A 20,433-nucleotide genomic window follows, 5' to 3' on the forward strand; every position below is an offset into this window, starting at 1 on the left:
AATATCAGACTTCAGAGACGTTCTTCTGATGCTGGGGTTAGATTTATTTTAATGATAGTAATTTGTGAATGACTGAATTACAAATGAATTTGTATTGTAATGGTTCTATGTATTTTCAGAATTAGTTTTTTCCCCATAACAGAGGCAGATGCGGGAAAGCCTGGGGACAGACACAGAATTTTAATTGTGATAGACACAATAGTCATAGAAAATTTTCCTGAGTGTGAGAATACTTTCAGCATTCTGGAACTCTTCCTATTTCCTGGAAATTTCTCCTTTATAATCTACATTCTACAGGCAGGTTATTAGCTGATTGCAAAGTTTGAAAAGTCACTTGGCAGGAACAAAAATCACCGTGTTCCCAAGCAGACTGTCTGCTCTAATCCAGCTGACAGCTATTAGCATAATTATACACCAGACTTAGTCCACATCTAAAACAAGCAGTTAGCATGCAGACATATGGAATACCTTCCTCATGTGTCATATTTTAAGTCTGATCTCTCTGTTGTTTAAATCCTCATGACTCTGCAGTATTTTCCCTTTTCTGTCTTATTTCCAGTATTGCTTGTTTTCAAATGTCAGAATTACTAAATTGTGGCTACTGATATAAACTGATACTGGTTTTATATCTGGCAACTGAATGGTGAAATACTACTGCTGTTTTATTAAGCTCAGTGACAGGCAGGCAATACCTTTTTAGATGAGTCAATATAGCTGGTTTTAGATGCTCCAGGAGACCAATGGAGACAACAAATATTCTGGGACAGGTATATAGCTTATTTTTTATTAATACATGCTTCAACTTCCCCCACCCTTGGTTTTATTTTCTGTTTTATGGTAGTTCAGCACAAGTTAATAATGGTAGAGAGATCATCTGTGTTAAGTGTCTAAAGCAAGGAGAAGTGAAAGCAGCCATATTTTCAGTGGGGTTCGTATTGATATAACTAGTGCATATAGTATGTATTTGACAAAATCTGGAGGATAAGTCTTGCTTCACATCTGTAAAGCTTGCCTGTTTCTTGTAGGAAACCTGACAAGTTCAGGTTCTGGTTCTGATCCGGTTGCTTCTCAGACTAAAAGAAAGAGAAAAAGAAGTCTCCAGGCTGGAAGGTGCTGGAAGGTAAGGAGCAACATTATTAAGCAGAGGAACCTTACTGGCTGATTTTAATTATAGATTTATTTTTTTTGTCACAGAATGACTAAAAAGATACACCTTTGGTATCACGTTTTATCCACCTAAAGTGCCCATGTTTAAAAAAGTATTGCCGGGCAGTGGAATAAGTGGGTGGATTCTAAAGAATAAGGTTGTAACATACTTAGACAGAGGCCTTTGGAATTTCATCCTAATGGAGATCAGTTTCTTCTCAAAGTGCAATTGCTTTTTGGCAATGAATAGGCAGAGTTCATTTCACAGTCTTTCTGACTTTGAGAGCTAGCTGAAAATGAGCGCATTACATATCCTGCTTCTTGTCTTATTCTTTTACACATAATTCATATAACATTGAACAGACCAGAAGGTGTTGTTGTATTGTTTCATACAATAAAATGGTATGTATTTGCTAATATCTGGGGTGCCCCAAAGCAGTAAGGAGATATGGTGCCTGATAGCATTGGCCTGCTCTAGGAGTAGAGCTGCTCAGTGAACCAGCTGACCCCGACAAGCTGATGCAGCCCCTCGGATGTCTGAAGAAATGCTCCTGCTGCAGTCTCCCAAAGGGACACCTGCTGTGTTTTATACAGCACTATCCATTTCTACTGGTGTGACAATGAGCGTACTGCACACTAAATCTTCAGTGACATGGCTCATACAAACAATTTAGACAACAGTTATTCCTTGTCTGTGGAATGTAGTTAAAAAAAAAATAGAGTGAAATTGAAAAAGAATATTGAGGAATTAATCACATTGAGGCAAGCTCTACGGGGGGATGTGAGGACAAGTATCAGAACAGGAATACTTACCAGAGTTTTAAAAGGAGAATGCAACAGTTTCTTCACAGATACCATCACATACCTGCCCATTCCATTGTTGAACATGTCATACTGAGCTTTTGGTTTTCTGTCTACATTTAAAGCATTTCTTTCTGTTCAAACCAAATGAAAAGTCAATTCAACTCCTACACATTATTTAAAGATACTGGGAATGCTGCCACAGAATGAGGGCAGGCAAGTTAATGTGGACAGCTGAAATGTTGCTTGTAGTCCTTCCAAACACAGCCCAGGACTCAGCACAGCAGTGTTCCCTGGGCAGGTGTGCTAGTAAATGGCAAAAATAGAAAATTCCTGCTCCTGTGGTTAGTCTGCAAAGTGGGTATAAAAAAAATGCAATGGGTGCAGCAGCAGAATAACTAGCAAAGGCCAGCACAGCTGTCCAACCACCCACAGGTCACTGTCCAACCACAACCATCCTGCCATGGGAAGAAACAAGGTCGACCTTCCACATTATTTGTGATGTAATTATCAACTCTGAATTAAAATGCCATAAACCAAGCCAAATAAATATTACACATTTTTTGATGGGGTAAAAACCTTAATAGGAGCAAAAAGAAAACTCGTATTTTTTGAAAATTCATGCATCTTAAACTAGTGAATGCCCTGTTAAGTTGTATGCATCTCAATACAAAATATGTAGAATCTCTAATAAAGTAGTGATGCCTTTGGATAACGGAACTCATGAATATCACTTCCATGCTAATTGTGAGCTATGGGAACTGACAATGGTCAAATAAGAGATTTTTAGGCTTCAGGCATTAGCTTGAGCCTGTGTGAAACTAATTCTCACTCTGGCCTGAGAAATCATAAGGAGGAATCCAAACAGTCCTTGGAGAAGGAAAACAACCTTTGCTGGTATTGTTTGGATCCTTGTCGTTTACTTGCAAGAAACAGTCAAAGGGTGTAGTTCCTAATTGTCCAGTGATGGTGATATGTTGGTTTAATGACCAATGAGAATTTTACCTCTCAGACCTGTCTATAAAAGAAAATCAGGAATAATAAAACTGGCTCTCTTGTGCAACCCAGAAGAGAGTCGGTGTTGTGCTTCACCATTCCTTGTATAGTGCGGCATTGAGCAAATAAAGAACCTTGCTGCAGATTTCTGCCTTCCAGGCAGACTGTCACTTTTCCCCTCTCCATGGCAGTGTTTGGAGAGGTTTCCAAGTGGGGCAGCCAGCACTGAGTCCTTCCCTCACCTCTACCTGATGGCCACAAATGAATCTCTGCACTCTGTGATGGGAAATGACCAACCTTCCAGCACGTCTCAGCGACAGCTTTCCCCTAGTGCCTGCTGTTGTTGACAGCTACAGGAATCCACTTGTAGCTACTAAGTCATGTTTGCCTTGCTTTTAAAAAAGTTTATTAATGTTTAAATTACCTTTTGTGAGCATGGTAGTTTGACATTAATTGACATTTAGGGAAAGTAAGAAAGTTAGTCTTTGATACAGTAACTCAAACGCAGAATGCATGCTTGAGTACTGTCCTTGGCTGAGATAGATTGTCTTCAAGTCTGTTTACTCTGATAGAAAAACTCATTAGCCTTTTCCCAGTGCTCTCAATCCTTCTTCAGGATACTGGAAACCCTGAAAACCCAAGGAAAATGCAGTGATGCAGAGCAATCATGCTGGTTACAAACAGGATACAGGTAACAGACTGTACAGCACAGGAGAGCTTGTGATTTAGTTACTTAAAATAATGAAACATTTTTATTAGAAAGAAATCCAAGCAGAATGTAGTCAAAATGGAGACCATAATTTCTAGGACAGCAAGGTGACCTCAATTTCCTTGAGAGAGCAAGGGAAGGGGTAGAGGAGTGATGGAAAGAAAACAGGCTAGAGTTCTGAAGTATCTTGGATTGCCAATATGAAAAGTAAAAACCCAAGTCTGAGGAATCTTGGTAGGAAGGTGCTGGATTTAGCACACTCTGGGCTGCCAGCCTGACACATTTGGGACTTTTCCACTGGAAAGAGCTGGGAAAATGGCCCAAATGTTTTGATATGTTTAACCTGCTTAAGAACATGCAATTAGACTTCATTTTCATGGTATTTGTTTCTGAATATCACACACAGAAAATAATGAGAAAAAAATGAACAGGGAACAGCTTTCCATGGATGAGACTTCCATATTTATTGTTATTCCATGTGCATAGAAAATGGCAGTGAAGTTCCTTATGAAATAGGCAGGGAATGGGAGAGACGTGGATATACTGGACTGGACTTTGTGCTTCAAAATTACACTATTCATTTTTTAAAGTTTGGGCTCTTTTCCTCTTAGAATTCATAACACTTTCTTGGTTTGGGGGGTTTTTTTGTGCATGATGTTTCAAATTCCTTTTCCAATGACACACTGCATTACAAATGGATGGCACTTGAGACCAACGTGGCATTTCCATATTTACACCAACGAAGAAATTTACATGACGCGGTAGCATACAATCCTGACATTCAGTAATAGCAATAAAACAAGGGCAGCCATTGGATTTTTTTCTGTACAAACTATGAGAACAAGACTTTTATTCACATAAAAAAATCAGCTTTAATTTGCTCTGACCTACACACTTTCCAAATTCATCGTACTCAATTCTCAAACCTTTCATCACATCGCCCACACCCTCACCAGACTACAGGGGCTATAAGTAATGATACCTAACACCTAAGCAGAGCAAAACCATCCCTGCCAGCTTTTTTTCCTGACAATTCCTCACTCAAAAAAAAAGAAAAAAAAAATATCATCCTTTTTCCTTCTTTTCTTTCACTTTCACATTTCTTAACCAAAACAACACGGGGCCATTCCAGTCCTTCTCAAGCCAGACAAGAAGCACACTGGGTTTTTCTCTCTGGTGCTACACCCAGGAGTCAGGAGAGCCTGGGTACTGTTCTGCTCGGTAAGAAGATCGTCTGGTGGAATAAAAGTCTACATAATTGGTGGTTGATTTCAGTCCATACTGTGTGGTGTAATCTGAAGGAGCAGGAAAGTGGACTCGATCGTCAAAGTAAGGGTCCTCGTAGCTGTGTGGGGACTGCAGGTACAACCGGTAGGCATCGTAGTTTTTCCTGGTGGTATCTTCTTGGCTGTAGTACAGTTGCTGATGCTGCTGGTAAAATGATAGCAAAATAAACTTTCAAAAATATAATTAGCAGAGAAAATACTTTTCCCAAGTGCAGCTCTACCCATGATATTAATGAAGCTTTCAAATCTCCATGAAATGTACCCAGAGAAATGGAGGAAATGCCCAAGTCTGCTGTGTGTCTCCTCCTACATCATTCAAAGGGAGTAACTCCAGAAGTGCACAACTTTAGAGCTCAAGTACACTAAGTACAGAACCTGGCCATACCTACCAAAACCAGCCCAAACCCAACTCAATTCAGAAAAGAGGTCTCAGATCCTACTGTAAGAAGGTGATATGGAACCAGCCAGGCTCCAGCAACCCCAAGGCCCCAGCAGCTCAGGGCACTGACCCCATGACTGTGGGAACAGGGCACGTGCCCAGAGCCCCAGGCTGCCCGCTGAGCCCTGGCAGTGCTACCCAGACACAGCTCTGGGCTCACCTGCAGCCGCCGGTTCTGTTCTCTGGCTGGTGAGGAATAGGAACTGATGTAAATTGGTGAAGCTTTGCTGGAACCTGGGAGAAAAAAGTTTAACGCATAAGATTCAGTCTTTATTCATTCAGCTTTAAGTGTACTGGTTTTTATTTTGCCTTTAAAGTAGTACCCATACTATTAAATCTGCTGACTTCCGTACCTACTAATGATATAGTGTAATAACAGAATGAAGGCAAATGTTGTCCCTCAGCAGCAGTTACAGTGAAGCCAGGAGGCTTATGTTGCTGTTTCTCATTTTACAGACTCAAAATCTTTAAAGCAAGGAGTTTCCTTCTCTTTGGTCACTGTCATCTGTTGGTTTGCTACTTGTGTGACATAGTAAGAAGGAAAAGAGAGATCAGAGAAAAAATGAAATTTTGGTATAATTTAGTAATATAATAATATACAACTGCACATTAAAATTTATAACATCATCATCATAATATAATGTACATAATAGTACAATTTTCTGTACTAGTATTTTAAATAAAAATAAGAATTCTAACTGCCTCTTACCTCAAAATATAGAAAGTATCTGTGTTTACTCTGGTACTGGGAAGTTTTACAGAGAACAGTAGAGCCAGGTGCCACCCTGCCCTGTGCCACAGCCAGGGAATACAAGGAATGGAAATGGAAAGCAACAGTTGGCAGTGACCAGCCCACTAATGCAGTTGTCTGTGTAGGACTGTGAACTCTTCCCACAAGGAATAGCTTCCTGTTCCAGAAGATGCTCAGCTGGTCTCTTACCAGTGTAGATGTCTTTATGTGCAATGACATCGCCCTGGCTACTGTAATACTGCATAGAAGGGTGCGTCCTGTCGTACTCGGAGCGAGGCTCTCTGATTCCCAACAAAGCCGGGGACGAGGATGTGCTGCCAACTGATGGGAAAAGAGAGGGTCTCAAGATTGACAACAAAAGCCTTTTGCATACCCAGCCTTCCTCACCACTTCCTGCTCCAAGGGTGCACAACCAGGGGGTGGGTAAGGATGGAACAGCTGAAGCTATTCCCGAGTGAACAGCCCAGAGCTGCCAGTGGTCACTGCTGTGTGGTGCTCACAGGCAGACACAGGACTTTTGTGATGCTCACAGCCCAGATATGGGACCTTACCGTGCCTAGGACATCACCTGTGTGGAGGAAGAAGATGATACTCTGCTAATGGTGATGGTCTAAGGCCATCCTGTCACTTGTCCAGCCTAGCTGGCCTCAGTGACCCCTGGATACACAGGTGAGTCCTGGGCATGGTGTGCTCTGGGAGGCCAATGGCCATGGGGGATCCCAGCAAGGGATCATTTTGTGTTTGTCAATAAGCAGCTGAATCTCAACTGCAGTTGTAAGAAGTTGGTTCTGCTAAATCCTCCCTACAGATCACTCGGGCTTTGTTGGCTCAGAAAGACTCCAGCAATGGGAGAAAAATCCTTAAAAAAAAAAATCTAGAAATTTTGCTTCAAAATATTAATTCAATGATAATCCTCTTCCACTGATGTGTCTGTTACATCATAGCTCAGAATTCTGTGAAATTATGGATAGTTTAACTGCTGGTATTTTCCTAGCATTTTCATGGCTAAATATGTCATGTTATTAAAATTCTGATATGGGTCAATGTAATAATGTGTGTTTTGATAATGAAGTGACTGTAACAAGAACATTCAGATTCAGGCCAAGCATATCTATTCCAACAGGCATCTGCTATGCCCAGAATGGTGCTGCACAGCCCCTCTGGGGATGTGGGCCTTGCACCAACTTCCACTGACTCCCTTGGGCTTGGTCATGCTCTAGAGCAGGAAAGCAGACACTTCCTATTAGGAATTTTTACAAAACTGCCTTTGAAATACAACATCCTCTGAATATTAAATTAGAGCTGCTCATCTACTTCCTATTTGTCATTCAAAGAACTGGAGTAACGCAGTTGTTCTGCTGGTGTATCCTGGGAGAGAAAGCGCTGAGATAGAAATTTGACAGCTGGTGTCAGGATATCCCTTTACACTTGCGTAGAATCCAGTCACGCCCCAAGCCTAAGCTGTGCTGGCTTCCTTGGGTGGTGAGAGGAACTCTGGCACAAACACCACAACAGGTTTACTTCCTGTGGGAAAATAAATCCCTGGTGGAGTCCTTGTTTTTCAAGTCAACCATGTCATAAAGGAATGTGGGGGGGTTGTTACTTTTACGAAAAGAAGTACTGGTCACTAATTTTAGCAGTCACAGTAAGTAGGTATTTCTCAGTATTAACAGAGACCTGCCCTAGATAGTCTCTAGAAGACTAAACTGGGCAAAATAAAAAGCCAAATAAAGACAAAATAAAGGCTTCAGGTAGGATTTGTATCAGCTGTCTTGAAGATTTAAATCCTAGCACTGAAGACATTGAAGGAACAAAGTTGAGAAATAAATGAGGAGTCAGAAAAGTACGGTTTGAGGTTGGTTGCTCATTCTTACGGAACATGACATAGTTGGGAATGAAAATGAGCTTCTCCCTGTGGGTGTGTTGCTGCCAGGTCCCCATGTTCCATAAGGCCACTCCACAATCCCCACACAGCACAGGAGGAATGGCTTTGAACAGTGTAATGGCTGGTAACAATGTCCAGCTCTATTCATTGAGGATTTCACTTTGCAGGAAGAGCTCAGAGAGCACTCAGAGCACGTGAAGTACTTTGCTCAAACACCAAGGAGCAACAGCCTGACCTCTGTGTTTTAAATGGGATTAGTACCAAATGGAGAGGCTGTTTGAGTTAAAAACATGCGACAGCAGGTCCCCTTCACCCTACCTGACTGACCTGACTGCATGACAGGTGACATCTGCTGATTGGCTGTGGATAGAGAAGGATGGGATTTGAATCTCTCTCGTTCCAGTGTTGATACTGGTGTAATAAAGTGACTTTGATTCCATCCATCCTGTGGAGTGACAAAAAGAAAAACACACCAGAATAAATTGCAAGTTATAAATAAATGAGAAGTTTTTATGGCACTGTTTTCCAGTGTAAGCTAATTTTACAATTTACCTTTTTGTAAATGCTCCGGAGGTCTCGGTACTGCCACAGCGTGTTCAGTACCTGGGCTGCCGCCTTGACAACCTTCAGTGAAGACCTGAGGAGGTGAAAAATATGGCAGTGTTAGAAAGCCACTGAATTCCACTTCAAAAGAACAGTGTTCCTAACCTTTGCAACAGCCTGAACCTGCTGCTGTGGGGCAAACCAGACCCTGCATCACCAGCATGAGCACAGCCAAGCCAGCAGCCTCACCCCAAGAGGGGCTCCTGCTACCCCATCCCCCAGCCACAGGGGCCTCCTGCTGCTGACCCAGCACACGCTCGCAGGTTCCATTTCCACTAGACAACCACGGTGCCAGCAGAGAACTCATCTGACAGCCTCCCCAGAGCTCTGGGCAGGACCAGCTCCCCTCAGCTAGCCCTTGTTTGGAAATGCTGCTTGAGGGTGTCCCCCAGGCCACCTTCTTCTTCCACTGACCAAAGGGCTGCACTGGGTACAGTTCACAGTTGCTGGGATACATCCTGACAAAGGTGCTCACGTAGTCTGACTTGGAAAAGCTCCAATATTTTATTAAACTTGTAGGTGTTGAAGAGGTGACTGGTTAACCCATTTAACCTGAACAGGTCCCATGACCATGGTTACTGTGAGCAGCTGTACAAGCCTCCAGAAGCCTGGGACAGAGAACACTGCCCAGGACAGTGGTTCTGGTAGTTCCTCCCTCCCAGTGAGACTCCAGGTGACAGCTCCTCAGACCCAGACTGCAAAGGCAGATCTTTTTTTCACTCAAAGGAACATTTCCTGCATTCTTAAGCATTTTAAATGGACACAAACAGCTCAGGTATGATCTTGGCTGCCTACTTGCCTGTCACCTCTTCCCTTCGTTATGTTGACCAGCTTCTCTATCCCACCGGTGTCAGCGAGGGCCTTGGCATTCTCCATGTTCTTGCTGGTGACCTCGTGCAGGGCGCAGCAGATCGCAGCCACTGTCTCGTCCGACAGGATGCTCGGCCCGTTGCCCCCTGGCAGCCGATTGACCAGGTCTCGCATCGCGTATTTACCTGGAAACACACCCACAGAAACAGGTCAAAACCACAGGACTCAGCATAAAACTGCAGCTGAAGGCAGTGAGAAGCAGCACAGTATCAAACCTGTCAAGAATTCACATTTTACATAGTCAAGAGAGACCACATAACAATTTTTGAATTTTTTTTTCTTTCAGCTTAAAAATGTGAGAAGCTGAATTTTGCACTAAAAGAACAATTTTAAACAAGAATTATTTGGAGAAAGCAGAACTGTTCAAGGAAAAATGTTAGGCTGCGTATTACGATTGACAGAGCAGTGCACATTGCTGGGCTTCATCTATGGGAGGATTAAAAGAATCCTTACAGTAACTGGGAATTTTTTCTTCTGGGTGTTCTGTTCACCTTGTATGCTACCTGTCAGCTCTGTCAGGCTCCAGTGGCTGTCTGATGCCAGAGATAAGCTGCACACAAGGGACAGTAACTAAGATAAGGTCAAGGTTTCTTCCTGTTCGGGCTGTACTGTTAATTGAATGATTAATAGATTTTAATCAGACATGTATTTGTACGTAACAGTGAAAATGAAGAAGCATTGCCCAAAGTCATTTGCTATCTATTTGTGTAATGTGCCTGAGAGGAAAAAATAAACAAAAGGGAATTCTGCAGGCAAAAGGAAACCCACTGGAAAACTATCCCCACAATGCTGTCTGCAGCACCATTTCCAGCCATTTCCACCATTTCCAACCCTCTAGCTCAGCCACGTGCTGCATGTTCCAACATATATTGTGATTTGCTGGAGTCCTCATCTCTCATTTCCTTCAGTGAAATGAGCCCATTGTTCCTTTCCTATACCAGCAGAGAAGCTCCTAAAGAGGGTTTCTAGCATGGGGTAGAGCACAACTCGCCTCACATCCCACAATGTTTTATCCAGTGGTCTGTTGCAGAGTGTGTCTGAGGCCAGAAATTCTTTCAGAGGTATATCTTTGACAGGGAGACGGAGGTGATGGAGGACCATTCCCAAACTGAAAAGTTTTGCCAGGAATAGAAGAAACATCCTGACAAGAAAATATCACCTGAGTGTGACCTGCACAGGACTGGTGCTATGGAATAGGATTCTCTCTTTACACATTTCTCATGTGTAGCGCTTGACTGCAGGAAAACACACTCTGAATGCCCCAGATGAAGAAGCTTCAGAAACAGATAACAAAGCTCTGTATTTCTCTTTTTGAGAATAATGATCCTCCTATCTCTATGAACAGTTGTTATATCCTTGACCCCACAATTCTACACATAGAAAATGCTTTTGTAACAAAAGTTAGACTTTTTTATATCATGCCATTTGTTAATAGGGTTCACTGAAGCCACAGCAGCCTGAGGCTGAAGCATGTTCAACACTAACAGAATGAGAAACCTCAGGGCAGGAAAGCTGATTATTATTTCATTGGGTTTTGTTTAATGTTAAGTAAGAATGGCACAGATTAATGCTTAAAGGGTTAAATATTAGAAATGACAATTGAATTTTTCTAGCAAGCACTCCTGTTGATTACTTAGTTCAGCAAAGACACAGATGCTGCTCTGTATCTGTGTTTTCCTGGAAATATTTTACCAGGAGAAGATTTCTTCCCTCTCTTCCTGTCCAAGATTGTTAAAAAAGCACTGCTGTTGTGGCAGCAGAGCTGTTCCATCCCCCGGGAACATGTGGGAGACCTGCACCCCCCAAGCAGGTAAGCACTGGGCTCCAAAGAAGGAGAGCTGTGTTTCCATCCCATTTGGCATTGGGGGTTCTCTGTCTGGTATGGCTGACTCCCATCCACAAAAGGTGGCCAGCAGCAAACTAATGTGGCAATATTGCTCTGGAAAGCTGCTGCTGTCAGGAGGACTCATTTATGTGACACAACTGATGTGGCACAGGAACATCAAGTGTGCTGTTGCCATTAGTGGAATCTCTCCTTGGGTTTTCCATCCAAGGTCTGACATCTGGGTGCAGGTGCTCTCTTGAGGACGGTCTGTACGTACCAATGAGCTCCTTGTTGCGGACGTCTAAGGCCATGTTCCTTAAGGCAGTTGCCACAGATGACACCACTCTGTCATTGTCCATCCTCAGCAGCTCCACGAGGATGGGCAGCCCCTTCTCCTTCCTCACAGCAGCGCGGATGTAGGCTGCGAACTGAGCAGAGCCTCAGTTACCTCCAGCCCACCACATCACTGCCACTGGAAACCTCAAGCATGTTTGGTCATTTCCAATAAAAGATGACATGTTTGATGTGTGCTTTTTCTGTGACTATGAAGAGCTGGCTCTTTGCCCTTTTTCACTCATTCCTCTTGCAAAGAGAGAAAGTATTTGAACAGATGATGATTATTGAAAAGGGAGCAGGGGGTTTTGGTTTTATTGTATTTTTTTTTTTAAATACCAATTTCATAATGGTCAAACTGAAAAAGGCTTAGCTGGCTTGCTGCAAGCAAAGGAAGCAATTAATGCTTGCTGTGTTTTTTAATTTCTCCATGACAAATACATGACACAATATAGGCTTCTCATGTGCTGCTTTTGTAGCACATTATACGCAATGGCAGGAATGTATTGAAACAAGGTAAATTTATGTGTCCTGGTCTTATTTCAACATCACCTTCCAACCAGAATTCACAGTTAGAAGATGCCAGAAGATTGTTTTGATCTGATATGCACTGGAAGAAGCTTCTTCTGTTTATTTAAAATAAAGGCCAGCTTCCATATGGCTCTTGTTGCCCCAGCTCTCTGCCAAGGCTTTTCAGTGTGGAAACATGACTGCAGCACGTGAGCACTAATGCACAGACAAGAGGGGAATGCTCAGATGCACACAAGAAAATGACAAGTCCCCTACAAACACATTCCAGGGTCTTACTAGAAAAAAGGGCTAGACTACAAAGAGAGGAGCAGGAATTCCCATACCTTCCAATTGCCTGCAGAAAGGTTCTGGAGTGATCCTGCAGAGCCCTCCAGAGTGGCTGGGTTGGAGCTCTCTGCCAGGAGTGTCAGGTATGGCTTCACCACCGATGGGTGCCAGAGCATCTCCACCCCTTTAGGAGACTTGGAAAATCCCGGGATAGGGCCAACTCCATCCCACTGAGGAAGGAACACAGATTTGTAACTGGACATAACCTCTATATTGTCATTCAATGTAGAATTGTTTTTGTCAAGCTACGTCCTCCCCCACCGTGAGCCAAACCCCACATGAGGTATTTGCAGTACATGGAAAATACAAACCTGATCCTCCTGGGAAGTTTTTTTTTTCTTCTTCTTTTTTTTTCCCCAGCAGCTTGGCTCTGAGTCTTTGCTGGGTGACTCTTTTCCCAACAAGTCATCCAGTTCATTGATTCCCAGCAGCCGTGCCTGAGGTACCTCCAGTTCCAAGCGGTAGGAAAGGTTCCTCAAGGTGCACACACAATTCTCCACAGTCTGAACCAAAACAGAGAGACACCATATGTCACCAGTTCTTCCTCACACAGACACAAACCAAACAAAACCAGTTCAGCAGAGGAGAAAAGACACTGGGAGCACAAGTGCTAAACTCTAATGCTGGGCCTTGGGCTGTGTTTTGGCCGCTTCTCTGGGTAAATGAAATGTCTCTCAAATATGACAATTTTTATAAGAGTGGTCTCTGCTAAAGTGGTTTATTCTTTAGTATTATGAAAATGAAAAGCCTAAGAGCTTATTATTGTTTTACTAAGAAACAGATACTGCAGCACTGCTGAAAACAAGAGGACATCCTGTGTTATGCAGCTGAGCTTGGCTGTGCCTCAGTAACCTGGGGCTGGGAGCAATGCCAGTTGAGTTGAGGACATCACCATGCTCAGCTGAGTTATACAAAGCCCCAAGATCAGACACACGGGTTAGCACTGAAGTATCAGTAGATGAGACATGCACACACCTTGCTGTCATAATCTGAGGTGTTCACACAGGTGTGGATCACATAGAGCAGCGAATCGACCAGTCCTTCACAGGACCTCATCTGCTTTCGTGCCTCTTCCCCAGCGGAGCTCAGGTTCCTGAAGGTTGGAATGACAAAGGAACACGGTGTGTGCAAGGACAGACAGATAATCACTTATTAGCCAGTTTACAGAAGGTTTTTATGCAGCTGATTGGTAATTGGTTAGCAACTCCTAGTGACTAACTTGGTAATTTTCATGTTTTTCTATTTGGGAAAAAAGGACAATTGTAAAAGCTGTCTACATGATAGAACTCTGTAATTTATAGACTAAAACAATTCCTTTGTCTTTAAAATTACAATACAAGAAAGACCTGCTGGATAACATGATTTCTCTTTAAAAGGAAGTATTCCAAAAGAGCAAATACCTCAGGCATCCTGTTGTATTGCGCAGAACAAGGGAAGTCTGAAATTTAATTTTATGATCATCATCAAAGGAGGAGCTGTTCCATCCCGAGTGGGGCACTATCACAGTGTTTGTCAGCGTGGACAAAGCATCTCTAATGATTGTCATCTTCACGGCATCACACGAAGACAAGTTCCAGAGAACCCCTTAGAAGACATTTCCAGAGCAGTAAAGTCAGCAGAGACTTAGCAAACAAACATGAAGCAACACTGACAACTTAAAAGACAATACTTTAAATACGTGATGCGATTCTGGAGCAGGCAGAAGGTGGAGAGCCAGCATCCAAAAAGGAGAAAAGCAAGGTGAACAAGGTGAACAGTGGAAGAGGGTATGGCTTTGGCTGGATTTTTTTCCAATAAGGATGGCCTGCCCTGACATTCCTGCTACCTTGCACCATATACCAGGGATGTCAGGTACTGAGGAGCAGAGAACATACAAGAAGGGATGTAAAAATCCCACAGACACTTTCTTCCTGGAAACAACAGCAACAAGTCCAGAGCATGTCCCATCCATATATCAGCCACAGAGAACTGCTATCCACCTTCTACCCTCGGGCAGAAATCCCTAGTCCCCTGCCTGGCAAAGTCTCCATATGTGACATTCAGATACAGAAGTATGAAATCTGACATAAATTACCAGCAGAACTGTATATACAAATAACATGCTGAAGACAGAACTGAACCTTCTTTTTCATCATGAAAGACAGATTAAATACCTTTTCTGAATAAGTCATTCTTGATTATAATTCAGATTAAATACCATATACATTTACATAGTTTGGATCCATCTTATGAATTCTGCAAGAACTTATTTAAAACAGTTGTCAAGAAAAGATAATAAAAGCTCATAATAAAAGAAATGTTCAGAATCAATAAAGAAATACCTGCTGTGTGACAGGACACTCATATGAGGGAAAATCTACCCTAAAGTGAAGCTTTAGTGCAACTACCTCAGTATTCACTTCTCCCAACGACTCTACACTCTGTGCTGTTTTAACTGATCAAGATAAGTGTCCAGAAAAGCTTGCATTACAGCTCTCTGCTAGTTTCCCTTCCAAGCTTACCTGTCACCAGCTCTTTGACCTCAGCATCGACAGACTTCCTCAGCAGCCGCAGAAGGGCAGGTATCCCTCCCACATTCTTCATGGCTATTTTGTTCTCATCAGTGGACTTCCCATAAACGAGGTTCCTCAGTGCACCACAGGCATTCTTCTGAACCTCCAGGACTCTGTGATCCAGGAGATCTACCAGGTGCTTGATACCTCCTAGCCTACAGACCTGGAAAGTGTAATGTCAGGACCATCAGCACCCACTGATCTCAGCCACCTCACTCCGCAGATGTAAAAGGCTTTTGTTTTTATGAGAACAGTACTTCCCATTCTACTTCCAGAAGAAACAGCTGCTGAACCTTATTGACTTGAATTCTATGTGGGACCGAACCTCCCCCCCACCCCATTGCAATGGCTGAGGGTCATTTTCAGACATGTGCTGTGTTCAGAGAATTGTTATTGCATCAGTTTTGTTTCCAGTTTTAAAATAATTTCCTAAACCCCAGAATAACTTTTTAGGGAATATTGGAGATAAGAGCTGATTATCACTGTGATCGTCACCATATCATCAAAACCACCACCTTTTCATCTCCCAGCAACAGTGAATTATGTTTGGGCTATCTTCTTACAAAAGTAGCACCAACATTTAACTAACATAAAATTTATGGTGAAAATAACATCTAGCACACACACATAGGATGCAAATGAAAAAGCAAATTCCCTCAAATCAACAGCTCACAGCTGCTTTGCAAAAACAGCAGGTCTTTGAATGCAAGGTTTCTAGAAATTTCAATAATAATCTGAATGTTCACTCATGTGTATCCTGCCCCCACATCACTGTAACATAAAAAGTTTCCTCCATGCTTCTCCAGGGTTGCGCTGTTTCCTTTGCCTGACAGGTCAAGCAAAGGCATCACTCTGATGCCTTAAAAACGCCTTGATAAAAACCATTGAAAGCACTCCAGAGCTCCTGGTTGTTCTAGTCTCCAGTCACCAACAGGTTACACAAAGCCAGGCTCTGGAAACCTACTTTAGAGTTCTGCTGGATGACACAACTTCAAGGTAAAAGATTTCCATAGAATTTCCATGCAGCTCTTATGACAGGACGAATCTGAGTGTGCATAATAACTCACCCTCAGGCACTTCAGTATTAGCATCCACCTGGTACACACAGGAACGCAGGAGGGTCACAAATACTGTGTCACGATGGAAAAAAAGGGAAGAGGCAAGAGGCCTAGTTTTCCTGGTACTGTTGCCCTGGAAGAGCAGCACAAGCAGCACCTACCTCTGTTTTCACTTTGTTATCCCCAAAGCAGAGGTGCTGCAGATAGGCAGCTGCGTTGGCCTGCACCGATGGGAACTGGTGCTGGAGCATGTGAATGACCTCAGGCAACTCTGGATCTCTCCACGCAAATTCCCTTCATTGGACAGCACACGGAGAGAAGGCGTTACTCACAAACTATGGGGATTTACTAAGCACAAGTACTGCAGCAGCTTAACGGCTTTCCAACAATTTCAGTTTTGCTCTGGAGTAAGAGGGCTAGAAGGAAAACCATAATGGGATAACAGTGGGTCACATCACCTTTTAGTCTCCCAACTGGAAAAGGATACTACATCCAATCTGCTTCAGTTGGTTTATGGACCACACAAATACAAACAATCGCTAAAGTAACACCAACTCAAACAATTCAGCATACAAAAAAATCTCACAAAAATTATCTATATAATGCAAAAGATACCCCCTCAACAGTGCTGCTTAGGGGCATAATTTCCATACAACGTTTTTTCCTCGGTGCTTAATGTTCACCCTAGGCAGAAGCCAATTATACCTCAACAAAACCTGCACATCCTGAAGTGTTTTTGTCAGGATGAGATACAGGATGTTTGCCTGATTTGAGCTATTCAGGGATCGTAAATTTAAAATCATTAAAGAATATCTCCTTCATGAAACCTCAATGATTTTGTGCAGACCAATCCTGGAAAAGTCATGAAACATGCCCAGTTTGCAGATTTAGAAACACAGTCATTAATATTTGCTAAACTATCTGCCTTCTGTAAAAGGAGGACTGGGGGGGAATAAAGTATCTTAAGCTTTCCCAGGCTCAAAAATCCAAGTAAGCAAAAAACCCCAAAACAAACCCAAAACCAACCTCTCCAAATCAATCAATCAGTCAATCAATCAATCAAACCAAAAATCCTCAAAAAACAAAACCCAAAACAAACCCAGCAAAGTATGTTCCAAGAACAGTAGCTGGGAAGCTGCTCCAAGACTAACGCTGGCTTGGCCATTCAGGTCTCCCCGGCACTCACAGTCACACAAAAGGGAAGCTCAGGTCTGTGCCCACATTGACAATTCAGAGGTTTATTTTTCCATACTAATGATAGGAAAACCCTAGAGGAAACTGGCTTTCTAGTAAAACTAGTCACTTTGACTCTCATTCCAGAGTGGTGCTTCCTAACAGCCCACTCTGAGGCTGTGTAACAGGCTCCTCTGCCACAGCCTGATATATCACAAGCCCACGCTGTGCACAGACATCTAAAACATCAAACCACTAATTATTGAGAAATGTGTGTTTGCTTTCAAAATGGCACATTTATAAATAGTTTTAACACTTTGTTTTGAAATTGAAGCAGGCTGTTCATAAAAATATAATTTAAATAAATTAGGTCTGTACTTCTGAATTTTCAAGCCCTGATACCCATTCATATAAAGAGAAACCTCACTACAGTGTTACAGGGTACTAAAAAATATTTGCAATTATCCAGTCAAATCTCATCAAAGTTGTTTCCTGTAATAACTTCTCCATAAAAACAAACATGAAAGAAAAATGTAACAATAAAGTGCATAACAGCTGCTTCTTCTCACTGCAAGGAGCAGCCCGTGTTTACTGTTTTGGCAATAAAGGTAGAGCTGTGATTACGCCACGGAGGCGTGCCGTGCAGGGTGTGCAGGGAACGCTCTGCCCTGGCTGCACTTGCCTGGGGTCCTTGTGGATGCTGTCGATGGAGGGCGAGCGCGTGGTGCCGCCGTCGGGTGCGGGGTGCAGGCGGCCGTAGCCGGGCTCGGGCAGCCGGAACGGCAGCGTCCGCAGCGGCTCCGCCAGCGCGGCCGCCGTGGGCAGCCCGTAGGTGTTTCTTTGGTATGTGAGGGTGCTACGCTGGCTGGAGGATCGCTGCAGGTTACCCATGCCTAGGATAAAACAGTGTCAAAACCAACCAGGTAACAAGTGCCTGAGAGAAGGAGTGATACCCACTTAACAGCGCAAGCAAACAAACGTCGGTCTTGAAAATGTGTACTGTGCTCCACGTTGGAAGCTGATGTCAGACTTCATGGAGCAATTCCTCAGTGTCCCATGGAAATGGAGAGGTTAGTTACAGAATAAAAGGTTTGGTGGGATCAGACTTGTGCCTTAACTTCCCCCAACAAGTATTTAAAGCAGGAAATGCATCCCATGCCAACAAGCAGAAATCTGGGTGCAAGTCCTTTCAAAGTTCATAATATCAATTCACCAACTGCACCCAAAAGAAAAAACAAGAAAACAAAAATTCATATTGTTTATATGATATTCTTCTTTTCCTAACTCCATGTACACTTTCCCTGACGAAAGGTAACGTATGAATCATTGCAAAGATGAGGCTGAGCGGTTCAGGAATAAGAACATGCATCTCCCTATCTGAACAGAGCTGTTGTGGTGGCTCTTGTTTTTCCAAGGTAAGTGGTATTAAGTAGACAAGTAAACAAAGAATTCCAGTTTCTGGTTATATTTCTTCATTGGCACATCCTGACAAACTCCATTTATTCTAGGCTGTAGAAGGCAGGAGAACTGCAAAAACCAGTGCCTCCTTCAGAACTCTGTTCTCTTGATATTGCAGTTACATTAGCAAACATTAAAAAGGTATTTTCAAGTTTGTGAAAACATGACATATGAATGAATATAAGACGGTTCTCTGTAAATACTTCCAGAGAGTTACTTAACTAAATCACTCTAATATTTTAAGAGTTTTGGGAAATCACTATACAAATTATTAATCAACCTTAAACAAATTGCATTGCAACGTGCACTACATTTCTGCCTACAGAAAATAAATCCTAATCTAATATAAATAAATATTAATCTAATGCTTATGCTCTTCATCATAAATGAGTGGCACTTTTAAGAGATGCTAGAGGAATATCTTGGTTTCAATAGACAATCCTCAGCTGTAGCATTTACCATTATGCTTTGTTGAGAAGTTGTGTAAAACAGTATTTTTACTGTGAAAGATGCGGTAGGTAATTTTAGTGGCAAGCTCTTGTTTTGCTGTACCGATGAATAAAAAAAACCCAAAAACCAAGCAACCCAATTCATAAGAGGTTGATGCACAGAGCATGGAAGAGAGGAAGCAATATATTCTGTGTGTCATGAATACACTTGTCTGGGATGTACCCGTGCATGTGCTATCAAACAGAAAACACTCTGACCCCAGGCTGGCAGTGATGTATAGCCCCAGGCACTCCCTGCAAACATCACAAGAGCCTTTTAATTCCTGCAGGTTATTTTAAGTCCTTCACAGCTTCTGTCTGCATTAATTGATACCCCTCATTCTTCCTTCTGCACTGGCATTCCGTGTCTCCCCCCTGCTCCCTACGCCCCGTGGCGCGGAAGAGCGGCTCGGGCAGAGCCGAGGCCGGGACCCACCGGAGCCGGTGCGGAACAGGGCGGCCTGGGAGCCGTGGTGCAGCTCGACAGTGCCGTGGTTGGGGCTGCGGTACACGGGGCTGTAGAACGTCCTGCCCTCGTAGATGGGGGTGATGTGCATGTCCGGGGACACCGCCGAGCGCAGCTCCTGCCCCAGCTGGCTGTGCTGGCTCGCGTACGAACTCCTCAGGCCTGCAAGCAAGCACAGGGACATGCCTAGTGGCTCATGTTCAGCAAAGCAACAGAGCTGTCAGGATTGAACCTTTCTTCCTTTAGCCAAGAAAAGGTGTTGTTTGAACCTACCACTTACAAAGACTTATTCATTACATTTTTTTCCATTATTAAATGGCCCATACAGTGAAAGGCTCACTGACAAAGCAGCATTTCCTTGATGAAAATTTTGTCCATACACTTGTCCAGACAACTTGAAATTTTCCAACTTAATTTTTTGGTATCGTTTACAGTCTAAACCACAGAGAATAAAAGCTGGGTCAACGTGTGGTGCACAGATTCAGCAATGACAGGGTAACTACGGACCTGACAGAAATCCTGTTGTGACAGAGGGCACAGCCTAAAGGGGTTGTAATCCTGAAACTGAAACAGTCCATAGCAGTGAGAGCAAACATCTGCTTGATAGTGGCAGCAGAAATGTAAGCACATAGAGAAAAATCTTTATAAAGGTTTAAATAGTCCATGATATGAGTATATATAAATAGCTATGCTGCAGCTGGTTGAGTTTTTTTCACCTTGCTGTATATATTACATA

General features: G+C 42.9%; 1 protein-coding gene across 11 annotated transcripts in view; it reads right to left on the reverse strand.

Moving 5' to 3' along the window:
• Positions 1-4,091: 4,091 nt before the first annotated feature.
• Positions 4,092-20,433, reverse strand: part of PKP4 (plakophilin 4) — a 64,424-nt gene continuing 48,082 nt past the window's right edge. For 7 of the 11 annotated variants that reach the window (XM_088058714.1, XM_088058717.1, XM_088058715.1 and 4 more), the window contains 15 exons: positions 19,668-19,859; positions 17,968-18,178; positions 16,274-16,406; positions 15,004-15,217; positions 13,903-14,086; positions 13,478-13,595; positions 12,814-13,005; positions 12,499-12,672; positions 11,589-11,739; positions 9,416-9,611; positions 8,566-8,650; positions 8,332-8,458; positions 6,318-6,449; positions 5,538-5,611; positions 4,092-5,083 (listed from right to left, as the gene is read on the reverse strand). In XM_088058714.1, the coding sequence (XP_087914840.1) occupies positions 4,832-5,083; positions 5,538-5,611; positions 6,318-6,449; positions 8,332-8,458; positions 8,566-8,650; positions 9,416-9,611; positions 11,589-11,739; positions 12,499-12,672; positions 12,814-13,005; positions 13,478-13,595; positions 13,903-14,086; positions 15,004-15,217; positions 16,274-16,406; positions 17,968-18,178; positions 19,668-19,859 (2,435 nt within the window). In that variant the 3' untranslated portion in view covers positions 4,092-4,831. The remainder of the gene's footprint in view (positions 5,084-5,537; positions 5,612-6,317; positions 6,450-8,331; positions 8,459-8,565; positions 8,651-9,415; positions 9,612-11,588; positions 11,740-12,498; positions 12,673-12,813; positions 13,006-13,477; positions 13,596-13,902; positions 14,087-15,003; positions 15,218-16,273; positions 16,407-17,967; positions 18,179-19,667; positions 19,860-20,433) is intronic. The other 4 variants (XM_014249554.2, XM_014249553.2, XM_088058716.1 and 1 more) reach the window with 3 other exon arrangements.

The sequence above is a fragment of the Pseudopodoces humilis genome, chromosome 8 (assembly GCF_049639895.1).
Source record: "Pseudopodoces humilis isolate 2021_Gansu_Grassland_sample_001 chromosome 8, ASM4963989v1, whole genome shotgun sequence".
NCBI classification, from domain to species: Eukaryota; Metazoa; Chordata; class Aves; order Passeriformes; family Paridae; genus Pseudopodoces; species Pseudopodoces humilis.